This window comes from Vidua macroura, chromosome 5, assembly GCF_024509145.1.
Source record: "Vidua macroura isolate BioBank_ID:100142 chromosome 5, ASM2450914v1, whole genome shotgun sequence".
In the NCBI taxonomy this organism is placed as follows: Eukaryota; Metazoa; Chordata; class Aves; order Passeriformes; family Viduidae; genus Vidua; species Vidua macroura.
The window spans coordinates 38249670-38268835 of NC_071575.1; the positions used below are offsets into that span (position 1 = coordinate 38249670).

A 19166-nucleotide genomic window follows, 5' to 3' on the forward strand; every position below is an offset into this window, starting at 1 on the left:
GCTGAAAGGAAGAAATCTATTTTAGAATTTTACTGGCCAAACTTTCTGAATAAAACAGCCTAAAAGGGACAAATGCTTTCCCTTTGGCCCTAATATACATCAAGATCTTTGTAAATAAAAACACACACTATGTCCATGTGAAATTGCAACAGGTAAGCCCATAAGGTACTGCATAGCCCACCTAATCCACCACATAGATCCAAGCTACATCTCTAATAGTGGCAAAACTATTCACTCAGAGGTTGGAAAAAATTCTTCCAGAACTTGCTTCTGAACGTACCACCATTGGGGACCACAGACCTGAATATACATCAAAGTGACACACACATGACTCAAGATGAACATCATCAGATCCATAAACATGCTCTGCCTTCAAACAGTTGAAATTTTTTGTATCTTTGCATAAAATACCTTTCTTCATTTGGCCTACCATTATGCTAAAGACTTAAATATTTCAAAATGTTGGGTGTGTTTCAATATCCCTCTTCACTCTAGTGAAGGTGTCATTGTGCTTTTCATAGCATGGAATTTGTCAGTAAAACAACCATTCTGGAAAACCTTGAAGGCAGAAATTCCTTGTCGAAGGTCACAGATGGGAACTGATCCAAGTTGATCCAATAGAGATATGCATGAAGCTCCAACTCCTACCCATCACCTGGGATTAGTTGCATCTGGGAACACTTGATATTTGAAAGCAAGTGCAACATGCCACATGGGACAGAGTAATTCTCAAAGCTGTAGGACATGACAGGATATTGCTTCTATATGTTTCTACAGTGTTTTTAACAAAAAGAAAAGTATTGTACCTTCCATACGTAGACGACAATGCTACAGTATAATTTCAGAAAAAAAAATCTCAGGAAATTAATGTGAAGTTTATTTCTTCACTTCTTTGTCCTTCCAGCATTCTCTGTGGAATCAAATCCATTGCAGTATTTACTTGTCAAACAGAAAAGTTACAATTTCTTATATTATTTTGAATCATGCTAATTTGAGCTTTTAGTTTCAGACTTTATGTTTTGAGGAATAGCTGAAGTATTTAAAAATCACTGAGGAAAATACCAAAATAGCAGAAAGTGCTACTATGTATGTACTTGCCTATCTATCCAAGCATAAAAAATTACCACAGACACTTGATCTGTTAAATATCTCTAACTTGCCTGTAGCATCTGCATTCTATAAATAACACTATAAATAACTACACAATTTGAAGAATTAAGGAACAACAAACATGCCATCAAAAGGCAAAAGTAAAGCATTACACACTCACCACAGTCTTTGGGGTTAACCATGGGCTAGGTGTCCAATACAAACTCAACAGAAAAAGCCAGACAGAAAAACCCTACAGTCCTCTTTGCCCTAAAGAGGGCATGAATTCAATGGTTCAGTTTTTGACCTTGCTTGCTTACTTCTCTTCAAAATGTTGCTTACTTCTAGGAGTCCTTGCTCAAAGGCTTGTGTAGGGTCTCAAGTACCAATGCAGGATCCTCAGTTGATAACCTCTGAGGATACAGGAAAGGGTGCTGAGGTCTAACAGGAGGGAATTAACTGCTACTTGAATGTGTTTAATCTGAAGTTATCTGCAATGATTATTTTATGTTCCTAAAAATAAAGTCTCTTGCAAAAGAAAAAAGTGTCTTGTATGCAAGAGTTCTGTCTTTTGGGAAGACATGACTCTTAGAATCAGCTCTTTCATCAGACTATTAATACCAGAGGTGAAAACCTGAAATCACATTTTGACATCTTCCAGATTTTAAATAAGTCTTTTTAGTAACTGATAGGTATTGAATAATTGCTGTCATAAAAAGATTTTTCTCGTCACCAAGTGCATGTCTGAGAAAATAACAATGTGACTGATTTGCATTTTACCATTAATTCACCATAAATACCAAAATAAAAATTACATACTACTTTTTTTATTTAAAAAGCTTTTATAATAGTCTTCTGTAAAATATCTAATTTTAGTCTCTTATCTCATATAAATATCTCATACTTTTACCTCTTCCAAGGGAAGATTCCTTTAGGTATTTAATATAATTTGCTCAGATATATCTCTTGGTGAAATATTAATTAATTTTAAGCATGTAATGAGGCAAGTATTTAATTCTATCATTATGCAGCTCTGCCTGCTATTTGAATGTGATTCTTTGTTCATTTTTCAATCTTATGTCCTCATCTTTTTACTTTCATACGTATTTCGAAGGCATTGTGTTTAAGACACTGTGTTCAGGCTATGTTCAGTAAGAACTTACTTATACTTAGTGCTTATTTTGAAGTTGGATGTTCCTAACTGGATAGAAACTGCTTTCTTCTCTGGAAGATTTCACACAGCCTTCTGTTAAAAAAAAAAAAAAAAAAAAAAAAAAATCCAGAAGAAATTAGTTAAGAAACAGAACAACAAAATTATGTGAAGTTGTGCAAGCGTCAGATTGTGGATTAACTGGACATTGTGTCAGCAGGCACAGGCAGAACACAGGAAAACCCATAAAACTGCAGAAGAAATGCAAAGAATATATTTATTTTTGTTACCTTACCAACTAGAGGATCTACTCTGAACCTACGATAGTAATTAACACTTGCAAAGCAAGAAGAGCAAAAATAATTTTAGCCTAAGCCAAATTTTATAGTACCAAAATATACTGCATGTCTTTTATATTCTGAAATCTGGCCAAGTTCTTGTAACTCAGACTATACGTCTGTAAAAACAAAATTCACTTTACGTTTTGTCATTGAATTTAATTTACATGATAAACATGTTACTAATTTCCTGCCTCAAACTTTAAAACAAGTCAAATTCTGTACTCCTGTATTAAAATACAGGAGGCTGAGGCGAGCATTTACAGGAGTGTGCCAGCCAGAAAGACTCACTGTCCTTGCTGATTGATCAATAAAGGCCATTTCTTGTTTGGTATCATCATAAGGAAAAACGTGAGTGTAGTATTTTACTACAGTATGGTCTTCTGTATTTTAAATTATTCTATTTGTCCTTTACTGAAAATATATTCACTATTTAATAGAATTTTTTTTCTCCATCAGCAATATAATCTGTTTCACAGGCATGAAGTCAAATGCAGCTAAAATAAAATTTATTTTTTCTCTTAAGTTCACACATTGCAATGAAACCTCACAAAAAATTCTTTATCTATTACTTGTGTCATAAACAAGGAAGTTTCTTCATGTTTTCTATTTGAATGGCAGCTCCCTTGCAGTTTTCAAATGTTTATGGCCTTTGTTCAAATGTGTAGGTAGCAAAACCATCAGAAAACCACATTCTTTTTACACATGCCCTCTTATTCCCTTTACAGGAAAGAATTTAACACTATTCATTTCTCTATTTATTAACTGTGGTGAATCTGCTTCTTTCTGAAAATTTAAAATTACTCACATGATAACCCTAGATGACAGCAAAAAGCTAGGAATATCAGATGACTGAAATGAAAGAAGGGACATATGATACCATAGGATATACAAAACCACTGGAAGATTCTCAGGGTATTCTTTTACAGATGGTTAAGTACAGATGGTTAAGTTTGCTCTTAGATAGAAATTTATAATACAGATCATATAGCATTTTTGAATAAATTCAGCACACTTGTTGGATGAACAGTAAGCAAACATACAATAAAAATCAATAGAGTGGGAATACCCATGTCAGGGTAATTTCCCATGAAAGACCTGACATTTTGCCAATACTTTACAGTTCTATAAACGCTTTGCTTTCCTGTCTAAAAGGTACTGATACTAATTTCCTACTGGTGCATGAAAACACTTAAAAATAGAGGTAACTGTACAAAGGCAACTGGAAGCAGATATATACAAAGCTCTGGGATACCTAAGTAAGGATATGTGGTGGGAGGGAAATTTCTGCAGCTTACACGTAGTGATACTGAAACTGCTTTGTAGCTACAGTGGATTAGATTTCAGACATGGACATAGGCACCTAGCAATGTTTAAGAAACCTGCTTGACCTCCAGCTGCTACTTGAGATCAAGTTTTCAGTATGTCCTATGTCATATTTTCATGGTTTTAGTACTGTGGGATATATAAAATAATATAAGTTTGATTCCTAGAGATCCCAACAATTTGAATAGAAGTACTGACACAAATAGCACACTAATGTAGAATGATGTATATTTGTGGTGGGGAGGGGGAGTGGAAAAGCAAACCTTTAACTTGCTTCCCTGTAAACATCTTTAAAGAATGCACACTGTTTTAAATGGAAAAAAATTGAGAAATTTAGGCTTCCATTACTCTACCCCGTTTTGTATGAAATCACTGCAATGGTATCTATTTTAAGTCATATAGTTTGTCTCGTTCGATCAAAAAAAAAAGAGGGTGAAAAGTGTTTTAAACAAAGAAAAGTAAGCTTGTTTGGCACAACATCTTGGACTCTACAATGCATATGCATTATCTCTATTCTTGTTGGATTTAAATGAAGTCTAGAGAGGAAAGGAAACAGTAACATGATACTGAGTTTTATTTTGGTGCTTGTGATTTCATAGCACGTTACTCACTAAAAAATACCCTACAAAACATCTTAATAATTCACTCTCAGGAAAAGCATGAAGATGCAGCCATCTTTCTCCAAGTTTGAAAACCCTGGCAAATTTGCAAAGACATTTAGCATGCATAATTCAAAGGAATCTCTCAGGTTTCTCAGTTTTTAAAGTCGGGGTTTGTGAATTCTACAGGAGACACTAATGTGACTTAAGAAAGGCTTTATCTAAAATGATTTTTTTTTTTTTTTTGCACAAGAAAGTCATCACTGCTCTCCAGTCAGGTTTGGTAGGATGTTGCATCCCTTAACAACCAACTAGGTAGCAATAGAATGCTATTTAAGAGATATGAAAATAAAACAAATTATTGAAGGTGTTTATGAAGTTGTTTTACACTCCCTGATGCTCGTCACTTACATCACTGAAGGCATTAGGGCATTGAACGTCTAGGCAATCACAGCTCTGGAAAGCTTTGCAGAAACCTTCTTAAAAATTTTAACATTAGTTTAGCTACTAGGAGGGTTCTGGGTTTAATGCCTGAACACCCACTGCTTTCCCTTCTTTAGCAGCCTGCACACTGTTTGGGGAGAGCAGCAGGGCACAGGCCGCACCAACAGAGAAATGGCGTTCAGCACTTCCAATGAGCACCCAGGAGGCCCAAGCCCCCGCAGCCTGGACGGCGCTAAAGGGAGCTACCACTGATAGTCCCGCGGCGAACGGCAGGGCAGGGCAGGGCCGGGCCGGGCCGGGCAAGGCAGCACGCCGCCATGCCATCGCTCCATATCCACACAGCGCCGTGCCCTTCGATAAGATGGCGGTCTCCTCCCTCGCCTCTCTACCAACACGGAAGGCCGCGCCCATTGGCGCCCGCCGCCGCCGCGCGATAGGCTGAAGCGCCGGCTTCCCTGGGCCGGGCTTTGCACGGCCTCGCCCCGAGCGGGGAACTACATTACCCAGGATACCCCGCAATAGGGGCGGTGGCCCGAGCCGCTTCTGTTCTTACGCATCGGGGCTCTGTCTCCTCCCAGGCGGGAGGGACGGGGCGTGGTCTCGCGAGAGTCCGCGCGGGCCGGCGGAGGGGGCGCAGCGCGCGCTGAGACCGTTGTCGTGGGCCCATGGCGGCCGCGGAGGCGGCGGCCGCGCCCGACCCCAGCGGGCTGTCCCCGAAGGAGGAAGGGGAGCTGGAGGATGGAGAGATCAGCGACGATGACAACAACGGCTTCGGGCCCTATGGCGGCGGCTCCGAGCCCGGCGGCGGCCTCGGTAACGGCAGTAGCAGCAGTAGCAGGCCGTACTCGAGGCGCCGGCCGCCCCCCGGGCTCCACGGCAGCGGCTCCATGTCCTCCCCCGGGCGGCCCTTCCCGCGCTCGCGGCACCAGCCCCCGCCCGACACGGGACATGTGCACGGCCACGGCGGGTACCGGCCTAAGGACTCGTTCCGCTCCCACCCGCCAGCGCCGCGGATGGCGCCGGGCTCGCACTCCGACACGGGCCCCCGGCTCTCCTTCTGGGAGCGCAGCCACAACGCCCTGGATCGGTTCCGCTTCCGAGGCCGGCCCTACCGGGGCGGTGGGCGCTGGGGCCGGAGCCGAGGCTGCAGCGATCGGCCAGGCAACCCTCCGGGGAGGCCGCCCGGAGGGGGAGGCGGCGCCGGGTTCAGTAGTAGCCAAGGCTGGAGGGAGCCCTCGCCTCGAAAATGTATCCTTGAGACGTGCGCGGGGTGTGGGGCCCGTGCTGTTGCGGTGGGCCTGGGTGTGGCCGTGCCGCGCTACGTGGCCGAAAGCCGTGGGAAGGGACGCGTTTCTCTACCGCTCTGGCAGTGGGATTCCCGCAGCGGTAACGGAGAGGGAGGCTCCCAAGATAATCCTGGGGGTTGGCCGGGACAGCCGGCCCTGCTTAAGGAGAGGCTGCTGGGAAGTCGGATTAGTGCCCTGGCCTGGCTTGCGGCTCGGCCGATCTGTCGGGTGTAGGGAAAAAAAAAAAGCATAGCCTGAAAAGAAGCTTTTGTCGGTTGGATTCCGGGCAGCTCCTTTTCTAGCCCGAAGTGCGAATATTGTGAAGTGGGGGTCACTCTTTGGTGCGGCAGTTTTAGTATCTACAATTAATGTCACAATTGTAAAGCTAAAACCCTAAGCTTGTTAATTTACTGTATTGGGCAATGAAGGGTCTACTATTTTTTTTCATTTTCACTTTCGTCCCTTCAAAGGCTATTGTACATAGGTTTAGCCTTAGTCAGTTTTAGTTAAGCTGGAGTGGGTCTGCATACACAAATTTTAGTTTATATGGGCATTCAGATGAAAACGATACCCACCATTTCTTGTAGGATGTTCTCCACTGATTGCTCTTAACAGTTTAGGTGACTCATTACGAGAGTTCTGTTATTTCATCCATTTAGGAGCAGAAATTGTGAAAGTGGTGGGAAAAGCTTCCCTAATTTTTCCTGTTTGCTATAGGAAGTAACATAAAGAACTGATTCTGAGTGTAGCTTGAGGCAGCCTGGTTACTTGATGTAACTGCATTGTTGCCTAACTGAAAATGTAGATGAGTGTAAAAAACACTGAGCAAGAGAGATGGTGGTTAAATCCTGTTCTGCAGAATTTTACGGTGTTCTATTGTCCTTCATATCAATAGTGAAAGGATGTGTTTTTGCTAGAACCAACAGTGTGGATTGATTTCTTGGCTTTCTTGGATCTTGTTTTAGATACAAGATTATTAATTATGTCATTAATATTTTTTATTTGTTTAAATGTAGATGGAATATGTAAATTAGCAATAGAGATGCTTTTATTTAGTTCTCAAGTTACAGCATCATTGAAGGCTTCATTGGAGCCCTTCATTCAAGGGCTCATTTTATCTTGGGAGGCACCAAGTGAAGATGTGATTTGCCCAAGGTTTCACAGTAAGACAATTCTAATGCTGAAAATAGTTTTGGAGTCTCTTTGCAGTGTTGCTCTGACTACTTGAAAGTAGTTACTTTCTGTGTAAGGAGTAATTTGCAGGGCAAATGTGGAGATTGCATCAGTCTCATTAAGAAACATTGCAAGTTCTGTTTAGGACAGTCTCCTTCTCTCTTTTAATTAAAAGAGCATTCAGAAGTGAATAATTCCATTTTCAAACCAAAAGTAAAAAATGAGGATGTTGAAAGTGTTCTTATTCCTGACACTTAGGATTTAGGCATCTGTTGAAACATGGTAGATGGAAGATGTTCTATTACTCTTGCTCTTTAATAAGTGAAAATTCAGTTGTTTATGGATCATATAGTTAAGGAAGGTCCATGATTTTCCCTCAATATGAGTTACTTCCTGATTTTTTAAAACATCCTTGCCACCTAATACAGTCAATATTAGAGAATTAATGAATACCAAGGTACCTCCATGTTGCTAAAATTAATGGAGTACCGGTGTAGTTCATTGGCATGTGACTTCAGAGGAGACTTTCATATCAGCTGGTACAAGGAGGCTTGTGGCCTGGAATGGTATCTGAAGTTCCCCCTGGAAAATAAAGTGTTTTAAATGTCTTGAGTCCTGATTTTGGCTTCTTCTTAGTAGCCGGTACAGTGCTGTGTTTTGGGTGTAGTGTGAGAATAATGTTGATAATACACTGGTGTTTTAGTTGTTGCTGAGAAGTGCCTACACTAAGTCATGGACTTGCAGCGTCCCATGCTCTGCCAGTGAGGAGGTGCACAAGAAGCTCGTAATGTGCAAAACTGAGACCAAAACTTGGACCAAATTGTGTTGCATACCACAGAATGTCATACCTGGTGTATAAACTGTGAGGAGTTGGCTGAGAGCCACTGATTGCTGCTTGGGGCTGGGCTGGACATCTCTCAGTGGGTAGTGAGCAATTGTATTGTGTGTCACTCTCCTTTCTTGGGCATTATTCCACTCTCTTTTTGTTATCTCCCTTTTCATCATTATTCCTATTTTACTTGATTTCCATTATTAAACTGTTCTTTTTTCAGCCCATATTCCCTCAACCCACATTACCTTTTTCCAAGTTCTTTCCCCATCCCACCATGGAAGGAGGAGTGAAAGTGTGGGGTAATAAGTTGCTGACTGGGGTAAACTATGACAGCCTGGTAAGACAGAGATTGTTTACTTGATTTATCCTTGCAGCTTGTGCTTTGCACCATGTTTTGTAGGAATACATATGTAAGTGGAGTAAGGGACGTTCTTTATGTAAGTGGAGTAAGGGACATTATTTAAGGTGGAACATTTAAAGAATTCCTTTTACTTTTTTTGGGCTGTTAGCTTTTATTAGGCTTTTCTCTTTCGATTCTTGGCAACTTTAATGTTAAGCTTTTATATAGTAATTCTCCAGAAATTCTTGCATAGAGAATTGTGGAATTTGAGTCTGAAATACAGAACAATTATGGAACTTCCTGTTTCCATTGAATTCTAAACTCTTCACAGTGTACACTTTTCTTCATTTCTAACTCCCAGTTTCTTCTTTTTGGTTATTGGATGAAGTTTCTCTTGAGTTCGTTGAAGCACAGTTGTTTTAATAAGTACGTGCCTGTCTACCTTTCACAGCACTTCATAGAGTCTTGCATTCTGTGTGTAGAAGCACTAAAAAAAATTTTCTACATATGTGAACCACAGAATTTCTGGTTAACTCCATTGTGGGAGCTTCTAGCAATTGTATTATCCCGAGCACAAAAAGCATCTCAAAACTGACTTGTTACCCATCTCCAGATGACTTTGGAAGCTATTTAAGTATTCCAATAGCAGATCATAGTTAGACTTATTAGCTTCAAAATTCCTTGTGTCTTATGAAATGATGAACGTAGCTGGCTCTTTGGAAGTAGATAGGTGTTGGAAGGGAATTTCGCAGATATGCTTATTGCATAATTTGGTGTTATACTGCATATGGTTTTTAGCATTTTAAGCATATTTTTAGACTGTCTGATGCTTTTTGGAATTTATGTAGTTTATCTTTGCTAGTTTCTGCTTTTTGTGCTGACACTTGAGAAAGCACTGTATAGCAAAACATTTCCTGGTATTATGGAAGTAGCTTTTGCAGGATCCGTACCGAGATTCTTCATACTAATGTTAGAACTAAACTTAGCAAAACATCCAAGTAGTTGATGCTTTTTGTGAGCAGAAGACAAATATGTTTTCCCTTGGATTCAGTATGTCTCCATTCAGAGGATACCTATTTTAGATTCTGGTTTTACTCTGCCTATTGTTTTAAGAGATGTTGATGAAAAAGCATTTTGCGTAACTGGATGTGTGAGTCAGCTGTTGTCACAGTGGGGTTGATACTCTGAGTCAAATGAGTAAAACCTGACTTGGTATCCTGAAAGATTTCCCCTTGAGCATGATTATTTTACAGGATTATTTTCAAGGGTCAGGTTAAAGTTAGAGGAGTTGATAGTGACATAGAAGTGACAACTTTTGTTCTGGGTAGAGGTGCCTAAGAATATTTCCACTGCTTGCCTTGAACATCCATGAATAAACTTTTCTGAGTAATTAGTAATTCCCAGTTGTCTTCAGCATTTCTGAAATTTTTGATCGCAAGTCTTCGTTACTTTTTTTTTTCCCTTCAGTTGTTCATTGATTCTTCTGTGCCTTACCTCATTTGCTGAACTGCATTTACTGCAGTGTGTAATTGTGCTATGGCCAAACTAAGTATTGGCTAGATGTGGCATTTTATGAAAGTCTAAAATGAGTGAGAAAGTCTAAAATGAGTGATTCTGTCTTTTTCAGAATGTCAGATAGTGAGTCAGTACTGGAGTTATGAATTCTGGAAATTTGACTTTCCATGGTAGAGAACCATCTCAGCATTATAGCTGTTGTTTCCAGGAGGGTGGTGTGAGTAAGAGATGAGACTTCTCAGGAATTCATGACCTTCTTGTCATAAGTAGGATATTCAAAATTGTTTGTTCGAGAAAATGTTTGCCAATATGTAATAATGGCTACAGCTTTTGCATGCTGCTTGTATTTATTAAGGATATTTTTCAAACTAGCCTTAAGGTAAAATATATGAGAATGGACATAAGTTACGTTTGTCTTAATTGGTCTTCAGTGGTAATATTGCCACTGTTTTAAGATTGTACAAGTTCTTGTCTTGAATTTCTTGACCTGTAATTCAGCTAAAACTTTTGGAAGGTCCCCATCTAGAAAGCAGAACCACTCTTCTAAAAATGAAAGCTCTGTGGAAGAAAGTTTTGAGGATCTGCTGTTGAAGTATAAGCAGATACAATTAGAACTTGAACACATTAATAAAGATGAAAGACTGGCTTTGAGCAACAGGGAAGAAAATGAGAAGCAAGATGGTGAAAAACCAGTGGACACTGAGGACCAAAAAACTCTAGAAAATGACAGTATTAAAACGGACGCTGTAAAAGAAGGACCTCCTGAGGAGAAAAATCCAGTTATGGGCTTTCAGGCATTTGAACTGAAACCTCTCAGACAAAAACTGCCTACTCCAGCTGAGAGGAGCAGATTGAAAAAAGGCAAAGAAGGCATGAAGCAGTCCTCGCAAAAATCTGAAGCATCAGAATCTGGCCAAGGTAAAGAAATACTTGTTATTTTAGCTTGTGAACTTCTATTTGCTTGCTATTGATGACTTTTGAGGCTACCTAGAGCAGAGGCTAGACAGTGTTAAAGGAATAAAGTAGTTATTAATTAAAAAGGCCTTCAAAGGATACACCTTGGGCAGTACAGGAGCCCAGCCGTGGCTCTACCTAAGATGGATGCTTGGTCCCGGAGTGTTATGCTTTTATTTTTGGTCCATTTATGAATTGGGGTCAATTGTCCAATTACAGCTTCAGGTTATGAAGTCCCGTCCTCCCAGATTGCTCTCCTCAATTTGCTGCTGTTTATAGTTTTTGGGCCTGAAGCTGCAATGGTGTCCTTTGTTCTCAGGTTGGAAAAGCTTGTTTTGTCTAACTAAACTGTGAAGAGACCTTGCTAACACTTTATATGAATTTTAGAGTTATATACTAATGCAGTATGGAATCTGGAAAATATGAAAGGTAAAATTAAGACATCACTATTACCTATTGTATTTATTAGGTGTTGGGTTAAACTTTACTGTATTTAAAATGTTACAAGTTAAAGATTTAATGTACTTAACTCTTGTGGTTTTTAATTACTTGAATTTCATAAACATGTTGGGAAGTATGTTTTTGCTTTGGATTTGTGTTTTAAATAATGTGTTTTCTTAGACCGATTGTTTGGCAGAAAGCATGAGGACAAGACTTGAAGGTTTTAATTCCTGTTCACAGCAGAAATCATTGACTTTCTGCTGAAAGTTTTACTTTTGCTTTTGCCTTGTTCTTTTCTGCAGAAGCAAAATGTGGGGATTTTTTTAGCTGAAAAGAGAACATTTAGAGGCCCCTTTTTCTGCATTTCACCTTTGTGTGTTTTCTTAAGTGTAAGACAGGGTCATGGAATATTCTGAGTTGGAAGGCAAGGATCATCAAGTCTGACTCTTAAAAGTTAATGTCCCATACAGGGATCAAACCCAACACCTTGGTGTTATTAACACCATAAGAGATTTTCACAAGAATTACTTTGATCATTGTTGATATTCATGAATAATCAAGAAATCATAGGCCAGAAATGGGAAGGATCTGTAGAGAAAAGAGTAGAATATTAATTCTTGTCGAGTAGAATATTAAATCTTGCAAAGATAGTTGTGGACTGCTGACTAAAGAGGGTAATTGCTGAGGTGCATTAGCCAGTTACTGAAAAACAAGTGATCATGTCCACCTGGCCTGTACTAAAAGCAGTTGAGCTTACTTCTAAGTCTGCAGGAAAATAAGGCAGCTGACTTAAGCTTCCTACTCTTAAGGCTGCATGTCCTTCTAGTAAGTGATTGCTGTGGTTGAGGGTAGTGCTTGAGGCTATCATTTGTCATCTAGTGTTCACTAATTTGCCAGTGTGTGTAAACTATCAATTTGAGTGGGAAGAGACAAAGTAGTTAATGGATTGAATAAGAATGCACGTGAGTAATTGGCAGGAATATGAAGAAAGGTAGGACTAGAGCACTGAAAGTCAGGATGATTTATGTATGACTTCAGAACAAGACAGATCTTGTAAACAAAACAAAAGAAAAAAACTGATAATTAATAGTGAAACCACCTAATTTTAGGTAATTTCTCCCCCATATGCGTTTCCCATTAATAATAGAATTTTTTGTGTTCTTTAGGAGTTCATACAAGTTCTGTTGACAAATATGAATAAAACAAATTTTGGTGATAAAAGAAAAACTAGTAGTCTGTGTGAAGAGAACATAGCAGGACCAGAGTAAAACAGCTATTTAAAAAGCAAAATAATCTCAAAAATCCAGTTTCCAAACTTAAAAGCACTGAAGTTGATAATACAATTCATATGATAGTGAAAAATAGATGCTGAAATATGCATATTAAGAGCATTTAATTTTTACATGATACTCAAATCTATGATATATGAATGATCTGAAAGCAGACAGATTATGTATGAATGAATGTTTATGACAATGTAAGGCAAGCTTCCAAATAAAAATTCAACTAATTGGGGTTATTGCAGATTCACGTGTATTAAGTGAATATATACTACATTAATCTCCTTACTGCCACAATACATGCTGCATGTATTGGAAAATCAGCAAAATTTGATTTTCACATTTTATTTATTTTTAAATAGTGTACTGGGTATTCCTGCAGGTTTATAAAAGTTGAGGAGATGGTCTTAAAACTCAGGAAAGTTTCAGTCTCTCAAATTAATTTTCTGTGGTTCAGCTGCTCTGACTGGCTTGATGGTATTCCCTACTTTACTTCCTATGTTGTGCATTAACTTGCTGTGTCCATGTTGTCCCCTTCTGGTTTCAAAGAGCATTTGTACTTGTATAGAATGTCCCTTCATATGCTCGTATCAAAAAAAAACTACTGTACCATCTGTCTTCCTATTTTCATCCTATGGCGTGGATGGTTAGGAACTTCACATAGCATACTAACTTGTTCGAATTTTTTCTGTAGTTCGTATGGGTATTAGATATTATTCTTCTTTTTTTTTTGTACGTGCATTTTTGAAAAATGCATGCATGTGCAAAGAAGACTTTCATCATTTTTTAAGTTTCATTTTTGTTTATGTGTAAGGTCTTGGTGTACTTTAAACAGTGCCTTTCTGAATATAATTTTAATGAAATGCTAGGAAGAGTTAAAGCTGTACAAAATCTGAATTTATTTTTCACCATTTTGAATTGTGGGAAGGAATCTTTCTTTGAAGAAAGACTAATATAGCTAAAGTACTCCAAGCTTCTCTAAACATTTCCTTCCTTTGTCTGATGCATATAAACATATCTGATTATGTAAAAAAATGCATGATTGGTTTTTTCAGCCAATTATATTACTAATTATTTGCTATAATAAAGTATGCAATACTGCAATATGTACGGCATTATCTATACATGTGTAAAATATAGTATATTTATCTGTATATATATACATTTTGAAAATTGGCTATATTTTGTAACTTCTAAGAAATTAATATTTTAGCATGTAAATGTTTGTAGTGGGAAAACAGTGCTGTACTATTCATTTCCACTATTCATTCCACAGTAACTTTTTTCTGATTTCCTTTGGTGTGAAATGGAACAAGTGTGTTCTTACTGCAGCTTTGGGCCTTCATATTTAACTCTGCAAAAGAATGACCAGTTGCTCATAATAGCTGCCAGTGAAATATGAGATGCTCAAGACAGTAGCTGATATGAGATGGTGGTATGAAACACATCACAAGAAGTCTTCTTTTCTCCTTGTCTGCAAATCTGTTTTTCTCTGTTTCTTGACGAACCTTACATGTGAACCTTACTAAGTTACTAAGAAATGACAAGTCTTGCCTTAGGCTTATGGAGTCAAATTTTATCAGACATGCCAAATTTATATGAATGTTTGTTCATGTGATCTTACATGTACCACAGCTATTGTTTTATACTGTGTGTCAGTGATACTAATAAAATATGGTTGTATAGATTAAAATTCGTGTATCATTTTAATGTAGCTCTGACTCATGAGAAACAGTTTGTTCAAAAATACGGTATTTTTTCTCTTGGAAGGTACAGAAGACAAAGAGCAGACATCGCTGCGAAAGCTTAGCAGTTCAGATGTTGCATCTGAAAAGGTAAGAAAATATTCCTTCATAGATGAGGCATGATTGCATTATGGTAGCTTTTTCCAAATGGCAGTCCAGAAACATTCTGATTATAGGAACAGTAAATTTTAAAGAAATGACACTTATCAATAAAGTAGGATTTTGAGCTTTCTTTTAGTAAAAATATTGGGGAAAGATTTCAAAAGACCTTGTAAAGAAAAAGTTGTTAAATTGCATTTCTTGACTTTTTGTCTTGTCCTTTCTTCTGTTTTCTTCTCAAGAAGCTGCTTGATGATGAGGAGGAGATGTCTGAATTGCAGCTTAGGCTTCTTGCACTTCAGTCTGCTAGCAAAAAATGGCAGCAAAAAGAACAACAGGTGATGAAGGAAAGCAAGGAAAAATTAACTAAAACGAAAAGTGTAACACAGAAAATCAGAGCCAGTACGAAAGCACATTCAACAAAAAAAACTAGTACTACAGGTAATAAGTTTAATGTTACTGAAATGTCTGTCAATGGTGTGGCCTCAAAAAGAAAAGTTAAAGTGAGCAATGCGCCTTTAGTCATCATAAACTCTCTCACATTTACTCAAAGCTCTTGAAGAATCTCGGATTAGGTGGAACCAATTAGGTAAGATGGTGTTAATCACATACTTTTTTTATTTATAGGCAAGCAAGCTTTGAGGAAGCAACAGACAAAGGGAAAGCAACAAAAGGAACTAGACCGGCGGCAGAAAGAGGAAGACCAGAGGAAACAAGAAGAAGAGGAGGAGAGAAGAAAGAGAGAAGAAGAAATAAGAAAAATTAGGGACCTCTCAAATCAAGAAGAGCAGTACAATCGATTTATGAAGCTAGTTGGAGGAAAGAGGAGATCAAGAAGCAGGGTAACAAATTTCTTACGTGGTGTTATGGCATTACATTTAGGATTTATGAATGATTTCTGTCTTGTGTCACCATCCTGTCTGAATCTCCCTGTTCTTCTCCCTGCTTCCCCCACCCTTAGAATAATCAAAATATAGCAGTGAAAGAAAAGCTCAATGTACTTCAGTGTTTACAGTGTTTTAATCCCATGATACATACGCATTTCCTTTGGATTTAGAAAATCAGTTTTTGGTGAGTTGAACCTTTGCAAGTCAATGATAAAGCATTTTTCTTCTAAAGACATTTTGAACATTGTAATCAAAGAGCAGCCTGTAATTTAACACTAACCAATCAGTGAAACTTCTTTAGCTTTCTTGTTTTAGATTTCAAGATTTTCTTCTCCACATTTTCAAACTTTTTCTGTATATACAACTTCAGTGGGTTGCTTCTGTCAAAATGTCCTTGGAGGGCTTGGTTGCTTTGTAGTATTTTTTCAATATAGTATTTCATCTATTTTGTTGAGGCACAAGATACGCCAAGACAAAAGATAATTAGTTTAACCTCACATAGTGTCAAATTAATGAAGTAATAGTTACTGCAGTGGTCATCATGTTATCCTTGTGGCTGTTCTTGTTCTCATGTCTTTCTCTAAAACATTGGTTCATTATAGAAAAAAATTACTGTTTATAGAGCGTTAATTCTCTCAGCCTGGAAGCAATACAGCCACTGCAGGTGGATGCTTCAAGTACTTGGAGCTACTAATGCTGTAAGAAGAAACAGCATCTAAGGAGATTGAGACTCCCTGTTGAGGTCATGTTGTAGAAGAATCATATTTATAGTAATATTGAGTGGGAAATGGAGACTATGTTTGACTATTAACAGTAGATATTTCAGAAGCTACCAAAATGTCTTCTGTACGCCTCTGAAAGATACAAGTTAAAGAGTCTGAGAAGTCATACTTAGGGGTTCTGCATATTTTCAGTCCTGAACATTGATTGGCAACCATGCAGTGTTAGGAGATCTTTAAACACTGATTTACGAGTTGACGGTCTCCGGGTTTGTCTCAGTGTGGCATGTGGCTCCTTCTGGGACAATAAAAAAATTGTTCACTTGGGAGCTGTTTCTAGCAAGGATAGTTCAAGCATTCTTGGTAGTTGCCATGGCAGATTACCAGAAATAATAAAGCATTTAATTCACTTGCAGTCTTTCAGAAATATATATCCATGACCATTTGCCAGATATATAATGACCTAAAATGTATTTAAAAATTGTTTCCATGTATCATAACACCCCCTCCCCATCATCCTGGGAGAGGTACAGTTTTAAAACTGCCTGTTGATTTGTCTAGTTGCTACCTGCAGTGGATTTGATTACAACGTAATATTAATTTTCTTTTCCTTGTACAAGATAAGTAAATTGTATTTATAAATCCATTAGAATTAAGAAAAAATTCTAAGGGCCTTCTTCCAGAATTTATTTCTTAGTGGTTTACTCTGAAATAATGATGTAAGACCAGGTAAATAAAATACTTTTTTTGTGTTTAGTCATCAGATACAGACTTGAGATGGTCTTTGGATAAGCAGCCTACAGAGAGTGCAGGAGGCATATATCAGTATGATAATTACGATGAAGTAGCTATGGATACAGACAGTGAAACTAACTCACCAGGTAAGACTTAGTTACAGTTTTCTTATATGGTGGTTGGTAAAAATAGGTAAAATGGAGGAAATAAGCCGCTGTTCTAGAAAGAAAGTGTTTTGAGTTGTCTGAATTACAGAACTAACATTTTAAGGTGAGCTAATTGTGTTAATGCTGGCTCTTTCCATCTCTGCTGTAGTGGTATTTTTAAGGTCTTCAGGGTATATTTTTCTCATTGCAGTACTGTGGGTTTATGCTTGTATATTCCCAATCAGCTGTGCAGGGTGTTGACTGGACAGACAGCAGCTTTGCAAAAAAAGGGCCTGGGGGTCCCAGTGGGCATTGAGTGACAGGTAGGTTGGCAGTATGGCTTTGGGTGATGGGCAAGCCACAGCCTGGGTTGTGGCATTGTGACTGTTGGGGGTTAGTGGCTGGAAGGGCCTGTTAATCACTGATGAGATTGCCAGTTTTCTGGTTTCACAGTAGGAGAGACTGACATTCTAGAGTGAGTTTAGCAAAAGACCTTTTTGACTAAGGAAAACTATTTCAGGCTTGTTTTTCATAAAGTTCATTGGGAGACTGCAGCACTTGGCTTACAGAGACTGAGAAAGCTGCATTTGTGTTGAGAAGGCTAAGGAAGGATTTTATTCTTGTCTTCAATTACTTATTGTAACAAAACAAATTCTGTTTAGATAGAAGGTGGTCAAACGCTAGAGCAGATTTAAATGTTGTGGAATCTCCATCATCAAATATACCTAGAACTTGACAACCTGACTTTGGGGGCAGTCCTGCTTTGGGCACTTGTGCTGGGTCATACACTGTCCAGAAGTCTCTTCCAGCCTAAATGATTTATTGACTTGAGTCTGAGGTGCATGGGTTTCTGTGTTTCATCCCAACATGTGGAGAGTTGAGAAAACTTCATTAAGCATACTAATTGATTGGCTACTTTTTTCTCTTGCTTTTCATCTTCCACCCTCTTTTCCTTTTTTTTTTTTCTTATTTTTTTCTCCTTTCTTGTCAGCCTTCTTTATACATTATTTTGTTAAAATATTATACCTGCTATTTTGTATAAGTAAGCTACACAAATCTCTCTTGATAAAGCATCTCAATTTCTTGTTTAAGGTTTCAGAATTTATCAGCAGTGCTTTGGGTCTGCTTCTGTCCTACTTTATGTTGTGTTTTTGGTAGCCTCTAATCAGGCTACTGAGATCTTGTTTGAGAAGGTAAATTCTTGCAAATTAAATTCAGTTTGAGGGCTGCATTACCTTAGCAGTACTGGTTGGCTGTACTTACATTTTGTATATAAAACGGAAAAAGAATATGTAACTACTCTTTTTAAAAATATACATACTTGTAAAAAAAAGCACTGTGCTGTCTGGTATTATCTTTGAAATTAGTGCATCGTAAAAGCATTTGTCTCTTTCTGCTACATTAAATTAGTTGAAGCATAAAGCATGAGTTGTTTAATAAATACCTGTCAGATGTCTTACATTCAGTATTTTAATTACAGCTTCTTCCCCAGTGCAGCCTCCTTTCTTTGAGTGTCCAGTAGGATATTTTCCACCTCCAGTACCACCCATTTCCTTGCCACTACCTCCTCCAATTCCTGTAAGTAACCTTGATAATTCTCATTTTGTGTCTGATTTCTAATGCTAAAGCTAGGATTAAATTTAGATTCTGGTTTTGGTATTATACTCTGTTTAGTAATTCTCTTGAACTGTCTGTTAGACTTGTGGTTGCTTTTAAAAAACTCTTTCAGCTGTCTCTTGTCTGATACAGTTGTTGGTTAATGGAGCTTTTCCCTATTAAATTGAAATTCTCTTCATTGTTAGAGCTGTGCTTTTTCATACAGAAAACAAAAATTGTCTGAAGAACATAAGGAAAAAGAATGAATTGGAACTGTTAGCACAAGGCAACTTTGCCCCTTATCTCTAGGCCACATATGTAGGTAGATAAGCTTGATCTCTGACTTGTAACCTAGAGGGGGGAAAAGCCAAGTCATACAGCTCATCAGTCCTTCAAACTTTGTGCCTTTTGACTGTGTTTTCTGTCTTCTCACCTAAGAGTCCACATGGAAGTTCAATTAGTGCGGAGCTTT

General features: G+C 38.3%; 2 protein-coding genes across 13 annotated transcripts in view; one reads left to right on the forward strand and one right to left on the reverse strand.

Moving 5' to 3' along the window:
* TMEM19 (transmembrane protein 19) overlaps nucleotides 1-5541 on the reverse strand; it is a 29993-nt gene extending 24452 nt beyond the window's left edge. For 3 of the 8 annotated variants that reach the window (XM_053979160.1, XM_053979165.1, XM_053979164.1), the window contains exons 1-3: nucleotides 5450-5527; nucleotides 2253-2335; nucleotides 1397-1502 (exon numbers count right to left, since the gene is read on the reverse strand). The gene's annotated coding sequence lies outside the window, so the exon portion shown is untranslated. Of the gene's footprint in view, nucleotides 1-1396; nucleotides 1503-2252; nucleotides 2336-3385; nucleotides 3424-4913; nucleotides 5180-5449 lie in introns of those variants that run through there. The other 5 variants (XM_053979163.1, XM_053979167.1, XM_053979161.1 and 2 more) reach the window with 5 other exon arrangements.
* Nucleotides 5508-19166, forward strand: part of ZFC3H1 (zinc finger C3H1-type containing) — a 41156-nt gene continuing 27497 nt past the window's right edge. For 2 of the 5 annotated variants that reach the window (XM_053979152.1, XM_053979155.1), the window contains exons 1-7: nucleotides 5508-6194; nucleotides 10591-11010; nucleotides 14538-14602; nucleotides 14854-15052; nucleotides 15239-15453; nucleotides 16975-17098; nucleotides 18579-18676. In XM_053979152.1, coding sequence (XP_053835127.1) covers nucleotides 5612-6194; nucleotides 10591-11010; nucleotides 14538-14602; nucleotides 14854-15052; nucleotides 15239-15453; nucleotides 16975-17098; nucleotides 18579-18676 — 1704 coding nt within the window. In that variant the 5' untranslated portion in view covers nucleotides 5508-5611. Of the gene's footprint in view, nucleotides 6195-8537; nucleotides 8575-10590; nucleotides 11011-14537; nucleotides 14603-14853; nucleotides 15053-15238; nucleotides 15454-16974; nucleotides 17099-18578; nucleotides 18677-19166 lie in introns of those variants that run through there. The other 3 variants (XM_053979153.1, XM_053979154.1, XM_053979157.1) reach the window with 3 other exon arrangements.